We start from the raw sequence: 13,011 nt of genomic DNA, 5'->3' as shown, positions 1-13,011 counted from the left end.
TATTTGTTTGTTTGTTGTTTTTTTGTTGTATATTCCACCTATGAGTGAAATGGTATTGTTCTTGTCTTTTTCCAACTGATTTATTTCACTTAGAAAGAAGTTCATTTTTTATATATCTATTTAAGATCACCTTTATTTTATTTTATTTGTGGCAGAGACAGAAACAGAGAGAGAGAGAGAGACAGAGAGAGACAGATTGGGACAGATAGACAGGAAGGGAGAGAGATGAGAAGCATCAATTCTTCAGTGCAGCTCCTTAGTTGCTCATTGATTGCTTTCTTATATGTGCCTTGACTGCAGGGGACTACAGCAAATCAAGAGACCCCTTGCTCAAGCCAGAAACCTGAAGTAACTAAAATTGTACTCATTTTACCACATGGGTAAACATAGGCTTAAAAACTGCCTTGAAATTATATAGATAATGTGTCAATAGGTTACCAAACATTCTAGTTTGCTCAGAACTGATGAGTTTCTAGGGATATAAGACTTTTAGGGGTAAAACTCAGAAAACCTTGGATAAACATGGAGGAATTGGTCATCTTAGTAGTAGAGTTTAGTTTTAAACCCAGACAGTATAGATTTGGAACTACAACACTTAACCCTTGTGTTCATTGCTCACAATACACTTGTAATAATTTCTTTTAATGTACTACCTAGATTTATCTGAAACTACCCATTTTCTACAGTATGCCTAAAATCCCCTAGGCACTTTACAGGTATATTCTGATTCAGATTTTTTCTCTTTCTTTCTTTCTCAGGGATATTTGAGATTTACTGCGAGGCAGGCAGCCATAGAGAAGCAGGTATGAGGGCAATTTATAATGTCTCCCAATGTCCTGGTCATCAAGCCACTCCTCGCCAACGCTACCAGGCTGCAAGAATCTACTACATTATGGCTGAAGAGGTAGAGTGGGACTATTGCTCTGACAGGAGCTGGGAACTGGAATGGCACAACCAATCTGAGAAGGACAGGTAAGGTTTGAGAAAAGAAATCACACATTTGGAGACTCTGGGCCATTTTAACGATAAAGAGGATACTAAAATTCTGAAAGAAGGAGACACTTACTTAAAGGCACCTAACTAGACACCAACAAATCTGATGCAGGGGCTGGAATGCAAGTAAAGTGGAACTCATTGCTTCTTTTATATTGCTATACTGTGGGTCTGAAGTAAAAGATTTTACCCACACCCTCATGTTCTTCATCTTTGCCTCCTTTCCTCCTTTAGCTAGAAGCCTCTCTATTGGTACTTCAATTTTATAAAGAAATTATTCAAGGAACAGAATATCCCGAGGTCAGGTGTTCCTTGACAAAATGTCATTCAGGTACAGGCTGAGCTGTATAGCAGGAAATGAAATAGAATGGATTAAATAAGAATTTTATTTCTTGCTCATATAATGGTATAAACATGATCAGTCCAGGGACAGTAGATGAACTAGTCACATAACATTTGCTTTCATCTTTAGAATTAAAATGCCTGTACCAGTTCTAATCATTCTCAGAGCTCAAGAAAAGGGAAAGAATTCCAAGGAAAGCAGCATTGTCTGTAAGGCAATGACCTGGAAGTTGTGTACATCACTTTCTTTCATACCCCATTATCCTGAACTTACTCATGTGACCATACTTAGTGGTAAGAAAGCATGGGAGGTGCAATCTCTGGTTTGGCTGGTTTAGCAGCCATGTGCTCAGCTAAAACCTAGATGATTTTATTACTATAAAGGAAGGAGAGGAGAATAGAAACTGAGGTACACTTTAGCAATTCCCTATACAGTTTATTTTTGGTACTTTGACCACCCTTTGTCAATGCTTGCTCTTTATGTTGGTTATGTTGGTTATGAGAGGTTGAAGTCTATTTGCTAACTTGTTCTGCAACCTAGAAAAAGTGACTTCCCCTTTCTGAGCCTTGGTTTACTCATCTTTAAAGTGATGTGGTATACTTGAAAAAAACTTGAGTGGAAAGATGTAGGGAAGGAGCCTCAGACTTGAATACAAGTTCTGGCTCTTTTTCTGACAGTATCAATGAACACACATCCTGTCACCTTTGGACCACTGAATCCATCTCTGAGACAAACCTACCTTATTAGGCTATTGGTAATGTCAAGTGATAAAATAAATAATAACATTCTTTGGAAACAGGAAAACATCCTTTAAGGACAAATCTTTAATGTTCCTATTCTTCTTATGCCATACCCTCCAGCAGCAGAAGCAGTTAGTACCTTCCTGCTATATGTACCTTGTCTTTTTGTGAAATGACTCTCATCTAAAACATTATCAAGGCTAAAGCTAGAGATCAAAGCTTCTGATTGTTACATCAGTGTTCTTGCCATATAAATTTTACTACAAATTCTTATCTTGATGATGGCAAACAAGGACATAAATAGAAATAAAAGTGCACGTATGCAGCCAATGTGGTGAGGAATCTGATATTAGAAGAAAGAGGCCTTCTTCTTCTTTTATCTGTGCAATTAACTTGGATCTGACCTAGCTCCCTATGGACTTGAGAGCTTGAAGGCCAAGTACTGATACCCTTCATTGGATTCCTCTAGCTATAGTCACATCTTCCTGAGCAACGAAGATGGACTGCTGGGTTCCAGATACAAGAAAGCTGTATTCAGGGAATATACTGATGGTACATTCAAGATCCCTAAGCCTAGGACTGGACCAGAGGAGCACTTGGGAATCTTAGGTAAAGGAATTGCACTTTTCTTCTAATGTCTGGAAGCTTGTGCTGCTCCTAGAAGGGTTATTTCGCATCAAGAAGACCTCCTATTCTGTGTTACCAGTTTTTCCTTATGAATACTAGAACGATAGGCATATTTTATAAAGCAACCATGAAAACAAGTAGTCAAAGCAGAGAATTCATGAATTTTGCTGCAGTATGAACCAGATTTTTCCAGACCTTATATCTAGGGACCTCTGAGGGTGATAGATTTTATTCTTTAATGCTAAAGGAGGGGGAATGTAGGAACATAAAAATTAAGAAAACATGTATAGGAAACCAGTATTAGCCTTGTACCCCAGTTTAATTATTGCTGCAGTTTCTTCACTTTTGTGAGAGCCAATGAGTTTTCTCATTCTTGTCTTTGCATAGAAAGGATCCACTGTTTTTTTAAGAGAGCCCACCGATTCTGTACTTTATGTCAAACTGTTATTCTTAACTAACAATTATTACACAGAGCCGTTATTCTCTAGAAATTTGAGGTATTATTAAGAGAGAGTTGAGGTGGGAATGTGGAAGCAATTGTAGGCACAATCTTATTATGTAGTATCCTCATCCTGGGGGTAGCAGTTTAAGGGCTTCTGAATTTCAAAATGAAACAGTTATGACTTTTAGTTTCAGAAGGATCCTTTCTTATGACAAACTCCTGAATCTGGGAAGTTCCTATGTATGTCCCTTTCTTTATATGCCTTTAATGTCCCAGTTTCACTATTCTATTAATGAGAATTTTCCCTTTTTTGCATATGTTAGGTCCACTTCTCAGAGGAGAGGTTGGTGATATCCTAACTGTGGTGTTCAAGAATAATGCCAGCCGCCCCTACTCTGTGCATGCCCATGGAGTGCTAGAATCTAGTACTGGCTGTCCAGTGGCTGCTGAGCCTGGTAAGTGGGAACACTTAGTGAAGGGTAAAAGAATGTGTGGTATTTCTTCATCTCTCTGTGCTGCTCCTTTGAAAAATACGCTCTTAGAGAACTGAAACAGGAATATTAGCCAAGACTAAACCACAGCCTGAGGTTATCCCTATGAAATACTCATTCTCTCAGTCTTAGACCAGCCTACCTTAGTTGTGTTGTTTCATCACAGTTGCCCTTAACACTAGTTACACATAGAGCTTTATACTGTCCTTAACTCTTTTTTAAAATATTTATTTTATTTAATTTTTTTTTAATTTTATTTACAAAATTAAATTTAACAGTGTGACATTGGTCAATAAGAGTACATAGGTTGGCCATGGCTAGTTGGATCAGCTATTAAGGTAGTGGTAATTTGATGCTTATTTGACTATTATTATTTATAGTTCTCTTAGTCAATGGTCTCAATGATAAGAGTAATAAGAGGCAGACTTTCTTACAGTCCTAGATTAATATCATTACAATGGCTTTGAAATCTTGGCTTTTGCCTTTGCTCTGAGTATATATAAAAGTTTAATATTATAAAAACCTAGCATTTCAGTGGGAAAAAAAGAAAAAAACGATTAATATGTAGTGTTAGGACGAGTCATTCTCTTCACTAAATAAAATTAAGTCTCTACCACATGCTAAAATAAATTACAAACAGATTAAAGTTAAAATAGTTTTAAAATAAAAGAACTAAAATAAAATTTAAGTGAAGATTTACTGGACTCAGGGTGTTACTGAACACAGATTCGATTAATTGCTATGATACAAAAAGCCAAGATTCATGACACAGGTGCTGGTGGAAAGGAAAAGGTTTATTCAAGTGCCAACCACTTGAGAAGATGGTGAGTTCTTATCTTAAAAAAACCCATCTCAACAGCTTAAACACTTTGACCAGATTATATAATGTAAGAGATTCAGAGAATTTGGGTAGGGTAGAATTCCTAAAGGGAGGGCAGATGTGCACTTTCTTTTGAGAAAGGCACTTTCTTATTCTCATAGCTGACTGGACTTCCATGGTCCTCTTGGCCTTGTAACTGGAACTGAAGCTAGCAAGTAATTTATAAACTAGAGTTATTGTTTTTCTGAAAAATAAAAATTATTTTCAGTTAAACTGATGTTTACACATTCCTGTGGTTAGGTTGTCCTCTTATCCATCCCCTGAGAATCAAAATTGTAAGCCTCAATGTGGTGGGAGAGAGGGGAGGGAGTTGAGGGTTCATTCTTTTTGTTCTGATGTTAACTTTTGATGCATGTCAACCTGATGTCTGTGATTTATTGCCAGTGTGAGCATTCCTTATTCTAAGAGAAGAATAGGTCATTCAACTGTAATTAGAATTCAGCCAGAAATGAAAGCATAAGATTGGTAATATATTTGCTTTGTTACAGAATATACAACTTTGATTACTAGATTGGTAATATTAAATTATATTTAAAGCTAGAGTAACAAGCTGATTTTAATATTTACTAAGGTTAACATGAGTAATTTTACATAAATTATTTTATTAGCTTGTTTTATTACTATATTCTTATTATAGTTCTGTTCTGTGGCTAAGCTAGTCAAAATAATATCAGTAATCTAGCATATTCATTTGCTGTTACAAGGATGGGGATCTGTTTCTGATATTTTTGGCTTTAAAAAATTTTGTTTGGAGACAGGAACTTGGAGATGCTTACTCTACCTTTATACTTATGACTCCTTCATCTCATATTTTTTGTGGCAATTATTTGTTGAAGAAGTAATTTATTTATGCTGTAGATTAGATTTACCTAAAGGCACCTTCATGACGCTTTCTTTTGCTTTTCATAAAAATTTAATATCCTTTAAGTTAATTTAATTTTTATTATATATTACAGTAATTTCTAATGTATATAATGTCCATATATAAATATACTAATGTATTCTTTTGTATTTTATAACACAGAAATTGTGCCATACAGGTATTTCTACAATTTATTTCTATCTTAAAAATATGTTAGGAGTGTTGCCATTTTAATGCATTTATGTTTACTTATTGATATATACTGCGTGGTAGTCTGTGAGATAGATTTACCATACTATATTTAAGCAGTTTCACACTGATGAATGCTTAAGTTGTTTTCATGTTTTTTTGTTTGTTTGTTTGATTATAAGTTTCAAAGAACATCCTTGAATGAACCTCTTGGTGAACATACATTTTATAGGATAAATACTGGAACATGAATTGTTAGTTACAGATTATAAAGTATAACTTTTCATAGAAACTTTCAAATTCATAGGATTTTGAAATTCCCTTCCAAAAAGAATTCAGTTTACATTTCTAAAAACACTCGATGAGATTCTTTCTTTTTCCAGATCCTTGGCAACACTGAATGTCATCAACTGTTTTAATTATTGCCAATTTGATGGGTGAAAATTGGCAGCTCACTTTATTATAATTTCCATTTCCTTGATTACCATTGAGGTTGATCATATTTCCTTTCTTCTTCTCCTTCTCCTTACTTTCTCCTCCTCCTCCTCCTCTTCCTCCTCCTCCTCCTTTTTCTTCTTCTTTTTCTTCTCCTCCTCCTCCTCCTCCTCCTCCTTCTTCTTCTTCTTCTTCTTCTTCTTCTTCTTCTTCTTCTTCTTCTTCTTCTTCTTCTTCTTCTTCTTCTTCCTCTTCTTCCTCTTCTTCTTCTTCCTCTTCTCCTCCTCCTCCCTCCTCTCCTCCTCCTCCTCTTCCTCCTCCTTCTTCTCCTCCACCTCCTCCTCCTCCTCCTCCTTCTCTTTCTTCTTCTTTCTATTTTGGGCTATTTTTTCTATTTTGGTATATTCTATCCTGAATTCATCCAGGATGGAAAAGTTGTAGCATCTTTTAAATCCTCCCCTTTTTTGTTAACTTTATTTTGAAGAAATATTTTAAAACACAGTGTGGAAGCATTTCCCCAGACTGATGTAAGGAGGGAAGTGCTCCACTTACAAAAGATGGCATCTGCAGTGTGTAAGAAGGAATCATCACAGGTACCATGGTGGTTGTTCCTTCTTTCTGGAGCCACAAACCCTAATCTCTCCTCACATGACTCTAGTCTGCTTCACATTTCCTCCACTAGGGTTCAGGATGTTTGTCTGTGAATGACATGCTGCGCATTGGCCCTTTAACAGGGATCCTGGATCACCAGTAAACTCTTGTCTCTCCCTGCTGGGAAAAATCCTTGCTGGTTTTCACAGCCAGATGTTATGTGGGTACCTCTTCTTGGCTCTGGTACTCTTGGCTGGGATCATGGCATGGGGTTGAGAAAACCTTTGCGGCATTGCTCATGCCTGCAGGGCCAGGTTTTTTTCACATCTCTAGCCTTCTTACTAGTCTCAATGTAGCTCCTTTTCTTTTTATGTAGTAAATCCTTGATTAAAGTCCTTTGTTTAGCTAGTTTTTAGTTGGCTACTCAGGTTGATTGTTCTATAATTGGTTGTAATGCTGGATTGATCCTGGGAGGGTGTGAGTGTAATTTCCACTTATTCTCTCCCCATCTTGGATCTCCTTCTTCATTTACATTATTTTGTGTGTGTATGTGGCCAATTGCTTTTTATTTATTTATTTTTAAATTATTATAAATTTTAATAAGGTGACATTGGTAAATCAGGGTACATATGTTTGGAGCAAACATCTCCAGGTTATTTTGCCATTTGATTATGTTGCATACCCATCACCCAAAGTCAAATTGTCTTCCGTTACCTTCTATCTGGTTTCTTTGTGTCCCGTTCCCTGCCCGCCGTAACCACCACCCTCTTGTCCATGTCTTTGAGTCTCATTTTTATGTCCCACCTATGTATGGAATCATATACATAGTTCTTAGTTTTTTCTGATTTACTTATTTCACTCAGTATGTTATATAGCTCCATCCATATTGTTGTAAATGATCCGATGTCATCATTTCTTATGGCTGAGAAATATTACGTAGTATATATGTACCAAAGCTTTTTAATCTACTCATCCACTGACGGAAACTTGGGCTGATTCCAGATCTTTGTTATTGTGAACAATGCTGCCATAAACATGGGGGTGCATTTGTCCTTTTGATACAGTGCTATGGTGTTCTTGAGGTATATTCCTAAAAGTGGGATAACTGGGTCAAAAGGCAGTTTGATTTTTAATTTTTTTTTTGTATTTTTCTGAAGTTGGAAATGGGGAGGCAGTCAGACAGACTCCCGCATGCAACCGACTGGGATCCACCTGACATGCCCACCAGGGGGCGATGCTCTGCCCATCTAAGGCATTGCTCTGTTGCCACCAGAGCCATTCTAGCGCCTGAGACAGAGGACATGGAGCCATCTTCAGCACCCGGGCCAACTTTGGTCCATTGGAGCCTTGACTGCGAGATGGGAAGAGAGAGACAGAGAGGAAGGAGAGGGGGAGGGGTGGAGAAGCAGATGTGCGCTTCTCCTGTGTGTCCTGGCTGGGAATCGAACCTGGGACTCCTGCACACCAGGCTGATGCTCTACCACTGAGCAAACCATCCAGGGCTTAATTTTTAATTTTTTGAGGAATCTCCATACTGTTTTCCACAGTGGCTGCACCAGTCTGTATTCCCACCAGCAGTGCAAGAGGGTTCCCTTTTCTCCACATCCTCGCCAGCATTTATTCTGTGTTGTTTTGTTGATGAGCGCCATTCTGACTGGTATGAGGTGAAATCTCATTGTGGTTTTAATTTGCATTTCTGTAATGATTAGTGATGTTGAGCATTTTTTTCATATGCCTATTGGCCATCTGTACATTCTCTTTGTGGAAGTGTCTATTCATTTCTTTTTCCCATTTTTTGATTGGATTGTGTTGTCTTCCTGGTGTTGAGTTTTACAAGTTCTATATAAATTTTGGTTATTAATCCCTTATTAGATGTATTGTCGAATATATTCTCTCATTGTAAAGTTTGTCTTTTTAATCTGTTCTTATTGTCTTTAAGTGTGCAAAAACTTTTTAGATTGATATAGTCCCCTTTGTTTATCTTGTCTTTTATTTCACTTGCCCGTGGAGATAAATCGGCAAATATATTGCTGTGAGAGATGTCAGAGAGCTTAGTGCCTATGTTTTCTTCTAAGATGCTTATGGTTTCACAGCTTACATTTAACTCTTTTATCCATTTTGAGTTTATTTTTGTGAATGATGTAAGTTCTAGTTTCATTTTTTTTTGCAGGTAGATGTCCAATTTTCCCAACACCATTTGTTAAAGAGGCTTTCTTTATTCCGTTGTATGCTCTTACCTCCTCTCTCAATTATCAGTTGTCCATAAAGCTTTGGGATTATTTCTGGTTTCTATGTCCTGTTCCATTGATCTATATGCCTGTTCTTATGCCAGTACGAGGCTCTTTTGAATACAATGACCTTGTAGTATAACTCGATATTGGGAAGTGTGGTACCTCCTACTTTATTCTTCCTTTTCAAGATTGCTGAGGCTATTCATGTTCTTTTTTAGTTCCATCTAAATTTTTGGAATATGCGTTCTATATCTTTGAAGTAAGTTGTTGGTATTTTAATTGGTATTGCATTGAATTTATAAATTGCTTTGGGTAATATAGACATTTTAATGATGTTTATCCTTCTTAACCATGAGCACGGTATATGCTTCCATTTGTTTGTATCTTCTTTGATTTCTTTTATCAATGTTTTATAATTTTCCAAGTACAAGCCTTTAATCTCCTTGGTTAAATTTACTCCTAGGTACTTTGTTTTTTTGGTTGCAATAGTGAAGAGGATTTTTTCCTTAATTTCTCTTTCTGACAGTTCCTTGTTGGTATATAAAAATGCCTCTGATTTCTGAGTGTTAATTTTATATCCTGCCACCTTGCTGAATTCATTTATCAGGTCTAGTAGTTTTTCGACTGTGACTTTAAGGTTTCTATAAACAATATCATATCATCTGCAAGTAATGATAGTTTTACTTCTTTTCCAATTTGGATACCTTTTATTTCTTGTTCTTGTCTGATTGCTGTGGCTAGGACTTCCAAAACTATATTGAATAAGAGTGGTGAAAGGGGGCATCCCTTCCTTGTTCCTGATCTTAAGGGGATTGCTTTTAATTTTTGCCCATTGAGTATGATGTTGGCTGTGGGCTTATCATAGATGGCCTTTATTATGTTGAGGTATGTTCCCTGTACTCCCACTTTGCTGAGAGTTTTGATCATGAATGAGTGCTGGATTTTATCAAATGCTTTTTCTGCATCTACTGAAATTATCATGTGGTTTCTCTCCTTCTTTTTGTTTATATGATGAATCATATTGATTGATTTGCGAATATTGTACCAGCCTTTCCTCTCCAGAATAAATCCCACTTGATCATGATGTATGATTTTTTTCATATATTGCTGGATCCAGTTTGCAAATATTTTGTTGAGGATTTTAGCATCTTAACTCATCAGGAATATTGGCCTATAATTTTTTTCTTTGTGTTGTCTTTGCCTGGTTTTGGAATCATAATTATACTCACCTCATAAAATGAGCTTGGAAGTCTTCCTTCCTCTTGAATTTTTTGAAATGGCTTGAGAAGGATAGGAGTTAGTTCTTCTTTGAATATTTGGTAGAATTCACTTATGAAGCCATCAGGCCCAGGACTTTTCTTTTTTGGGAGTTTTTTGATAACTGTTTCGGTCTCATATGGTGTAATCTGTCTACTTAGGTTTTCTGATACTTCCAGATTAATTTTTAGAAGATTATATGTTTCAAGAAATTGTCCATTTCATCTAGGTTGCCTAGTTTTTTGGCCTAGAGTTCTTTATAGTAAGTTTTTTTACAATATTTTGTATTCCTGTTGTGTCAGTTGTTATTTCTCCACTCTCATTTCTAATTTTATTTATTTGAGTTTTCTTTCTTTTTTTCTTGGTGAGTCTAGTTAAATGTTCATTGATCTCATTTACCTTTTCAAAGAACCAGCTTCTGGTTTCATTGTTTTTCTGTATCGTTACTTTCTAGTAATTTTCAACCTTTTTGTTTCTCACGCACTCATAAACGAATTACTAAAGAAAAAGGGGCCCTGACCACTTCTTCTTTAGTAACTAATTTATTTGTGTCATGAGATGAAAATGGTTTATTTAGTCAGGGGCACTGACCTTAGTAATTAGTGTGTGTTTGTGCCATGAAAAAAAAATGTTGAAAATCATTGCTTTTAGGCTATATGTCATTTATTTCTGCTCTGATCTTTATTAATTCCTTCCGTCTGCTACCTCTGGGTTTTACTTGCTGTTCTTTTTTTAGTTCTTTTAGATGCGGGGTATATTTGTTTATTTGAGCTTTTTCTAGCTTCTTAAGGTATGCCTGTAATGCTATGAACTTCCCTCTCAGGACTATTTTTGCTGTGTCCCATAAATTTTGAGTTGATGTATGCTCATTATCATTCGTTTCTAGGAATTTCTTAATTTCTTCTTTGATCTCATTGTTAACCTATTTGTTATTTAATAACATGCTATTTAGTTAGTTTCCAAGTGTTTGAGTATTTTTCAGTCTTTCTGTTGTGGTTCATTTCTAGTTTCATGCCATTGTAATCAGAGAAGGTGCTCGATATGATTTCAATCTTCTTAAATTTGTAGAGATTGCTTTTGTGCCCTAACATGTGGTCTATCCTAGAGAATGTATCATGAGCACTTGAAAAGAATGTGTATTCTGCTGCTTTAGGGTGAACGGTTCTGAAGATATCTATTAAATCCAGTTGCTCTAGTGTGTCCTTTAAGTCTGTAGTTTCTTTGTTAATTTTCTTTCTTGAGGATCTATCTAGTGATTTTAGTTGGGTATTGAAATCCCCTACAGTTATAGTATTGTTGTTGATCTCACCCTTTATATCCATCAAAGCCTGCTTTTTATATTTAGGTGCTCCTGTATTAGGTGCATTAATATTTATAATGGTTATATCTTCCTGTTGGATTGCTCCCTTATCATTATGTAGTGACCTTCTTTTTTTTTCTGTATTTTTCTGAAGCTGGAAACAGGGAGAGATAGTCAGACAGACTCCCACATGCACCTGACCGGGATCCACCCTGCACGCCCACCAGGGCGTGACGCTCTGCCCACCAGGGGGCGATGCTCTGCCCCTCCGGGGCGTCACTCAGTTGCGACCAGAGCCACTCTAGTGCCTGGGGCAGAGGCCAAGGAGCCATCCCCAGCACCCGGGCCATCTTTGCTCCAATGGAGCCTCACTGCGGGAGGAGAAGAGAGAGATAGAGAGGAAGGAGAGGGGGAGGGGTGGAGAAGCAGATGGGCGCTTCTCCTGTGTGCCCTGGCTGGGAATCGAACCTTGGACTTCTGCCGCCAGGCCGACGCTCTACCACTGAGCCAACCGGCCAGGGCCTGTAGTGAACTTCTTTATTATTTACTATAGTCTTTGTTTTCAAGTCCATTTTGTGTGATATAAGTATTGCTATCCCAGCTTTTTTTCATTTCCATTTGCATGAAATATTTTTTCCATCCTTTTACCTTTAGTCTATGTGCATCTTTTGTTTTAAGGTGTGTCTCTTGTAGACAGCATATGTATGAGTCTTGTTTTCTTACCCACGCAGCTACCCTAAGTCTTTTGATCAGATCATTTAATTCATTTAAATTTAAGGTTATTATTGATATGTAGTTGTTTATTTCTAATTTTATTTTTTAAAGCTGTATTCCTCTTTTTCTATATTCTTTTTCCCCGTTGATCTGTTCACAGCAGGCCTCTTTGCATTTCTTGCAGCATTGGTTTTGTTGTAGTGAATTCCTTGAGTTTCTTTTTTTTTTTTTTTCTGGGAAGCTTTTTATTTATCCTTCAATTTTAAATGATAGCTTTGCTAGATAAAGTAGACTTGGTTGTAGGCTCTTGTTCTGCATTACTTTGAATATTTCTTGCCATTCCCTTCTGGACTCTAGTGTTTTTGCTGAGAAGTTGGAATTCATCTTTTTGGGGGCTCCTGTGTAGGTGATAGCCTTTTTTTTTCCTAGCAGCTTTTAATATTTTCTTTTTTTTATTATAATTTTATTTTTTTAATGGGGCAACATCAATAAATCAGGTTACATATATTCAAAGATCAACAAGTCCAGGTTATCTTGTCTTTTAATTATGTTGCATACCCATCACCCAAAGTCAGATTGTCCTCTGTCACCTTCTATCTAGTTTTCTTTGTGCCCCTTCCCCTCTCCCTTTCCCTCTCCCTTTTCCCCCCTCCCCCTGTAACCACCACACTCTTATCAATGTCTCTTAGTTTCACTTTTATGTCCCACCTACGTATGGAATAATGCAGTTCCTGTTTTTTTCTGATTTACTTATTTCACTTCGTATAATGTTATCAAGATCCCACCATTTTGCTGTAAATGATCCGATGTCATCATTTCTTATGGCTGAGTAGTATTCCATAGTGTATATGTGCCACATCTTCTTTATCCAGTCGTCTATTGATGGGCTTTTTGGTTGTTTCCATGTCCTGGCCAC

At 36.8% G+C, this 13,011-nt stretch overlaps 1 protein-coding gene across 10 annotated transcripts in view; it reads left to right on the top strand.

Moving 5' to 3' along the window:
• The window catches only part of HEPH (hephaestin), a 104,548-nt gene that overhangs the window by 34,552 nt on the left and 56,985 nt on the right, over positions 1–13,011 (top strand). For all 10 annotated transcript variants that reach the window (XM_066357323.1, XM_066357320.1, XM_066357318.1 and 7 more), the window contains 3 exons: positions 759–972; positions 2,546–2,685; positions 3,469–3,600. In XM_066357323.1, coding sequence (XP_066213420.1) covers positions 759–972; positions 2,546–2,685; positions 3,469–3,600 — 486 coding nt within the window. The remainder of the gene's footprint in view (positions 1–758; positions 973–2,545; positions 2,686–3,468; positions 3,601–13,011) is intronic.

The sequence above is a fragment of the Saccopteryx leptura genome, chromosome X (assembly GCF_036850995.1).
Source record: "Saccopteryx leptura isolate mSacLep1 chromosome X, mSacLep1_pri_phased_curated, whole genome shotgun sequence".
In the NCBI taxonomy this organism is placed as follows: Eukaryota; Metazoa; Chordata; class Mammalia; order Chiroptera; family Emballonuridae; genus Saccopteryx; species Saccopteryx leptura.
This window is presented reverse-complemented; position numbering and strand designations above follow the sequence as displayed.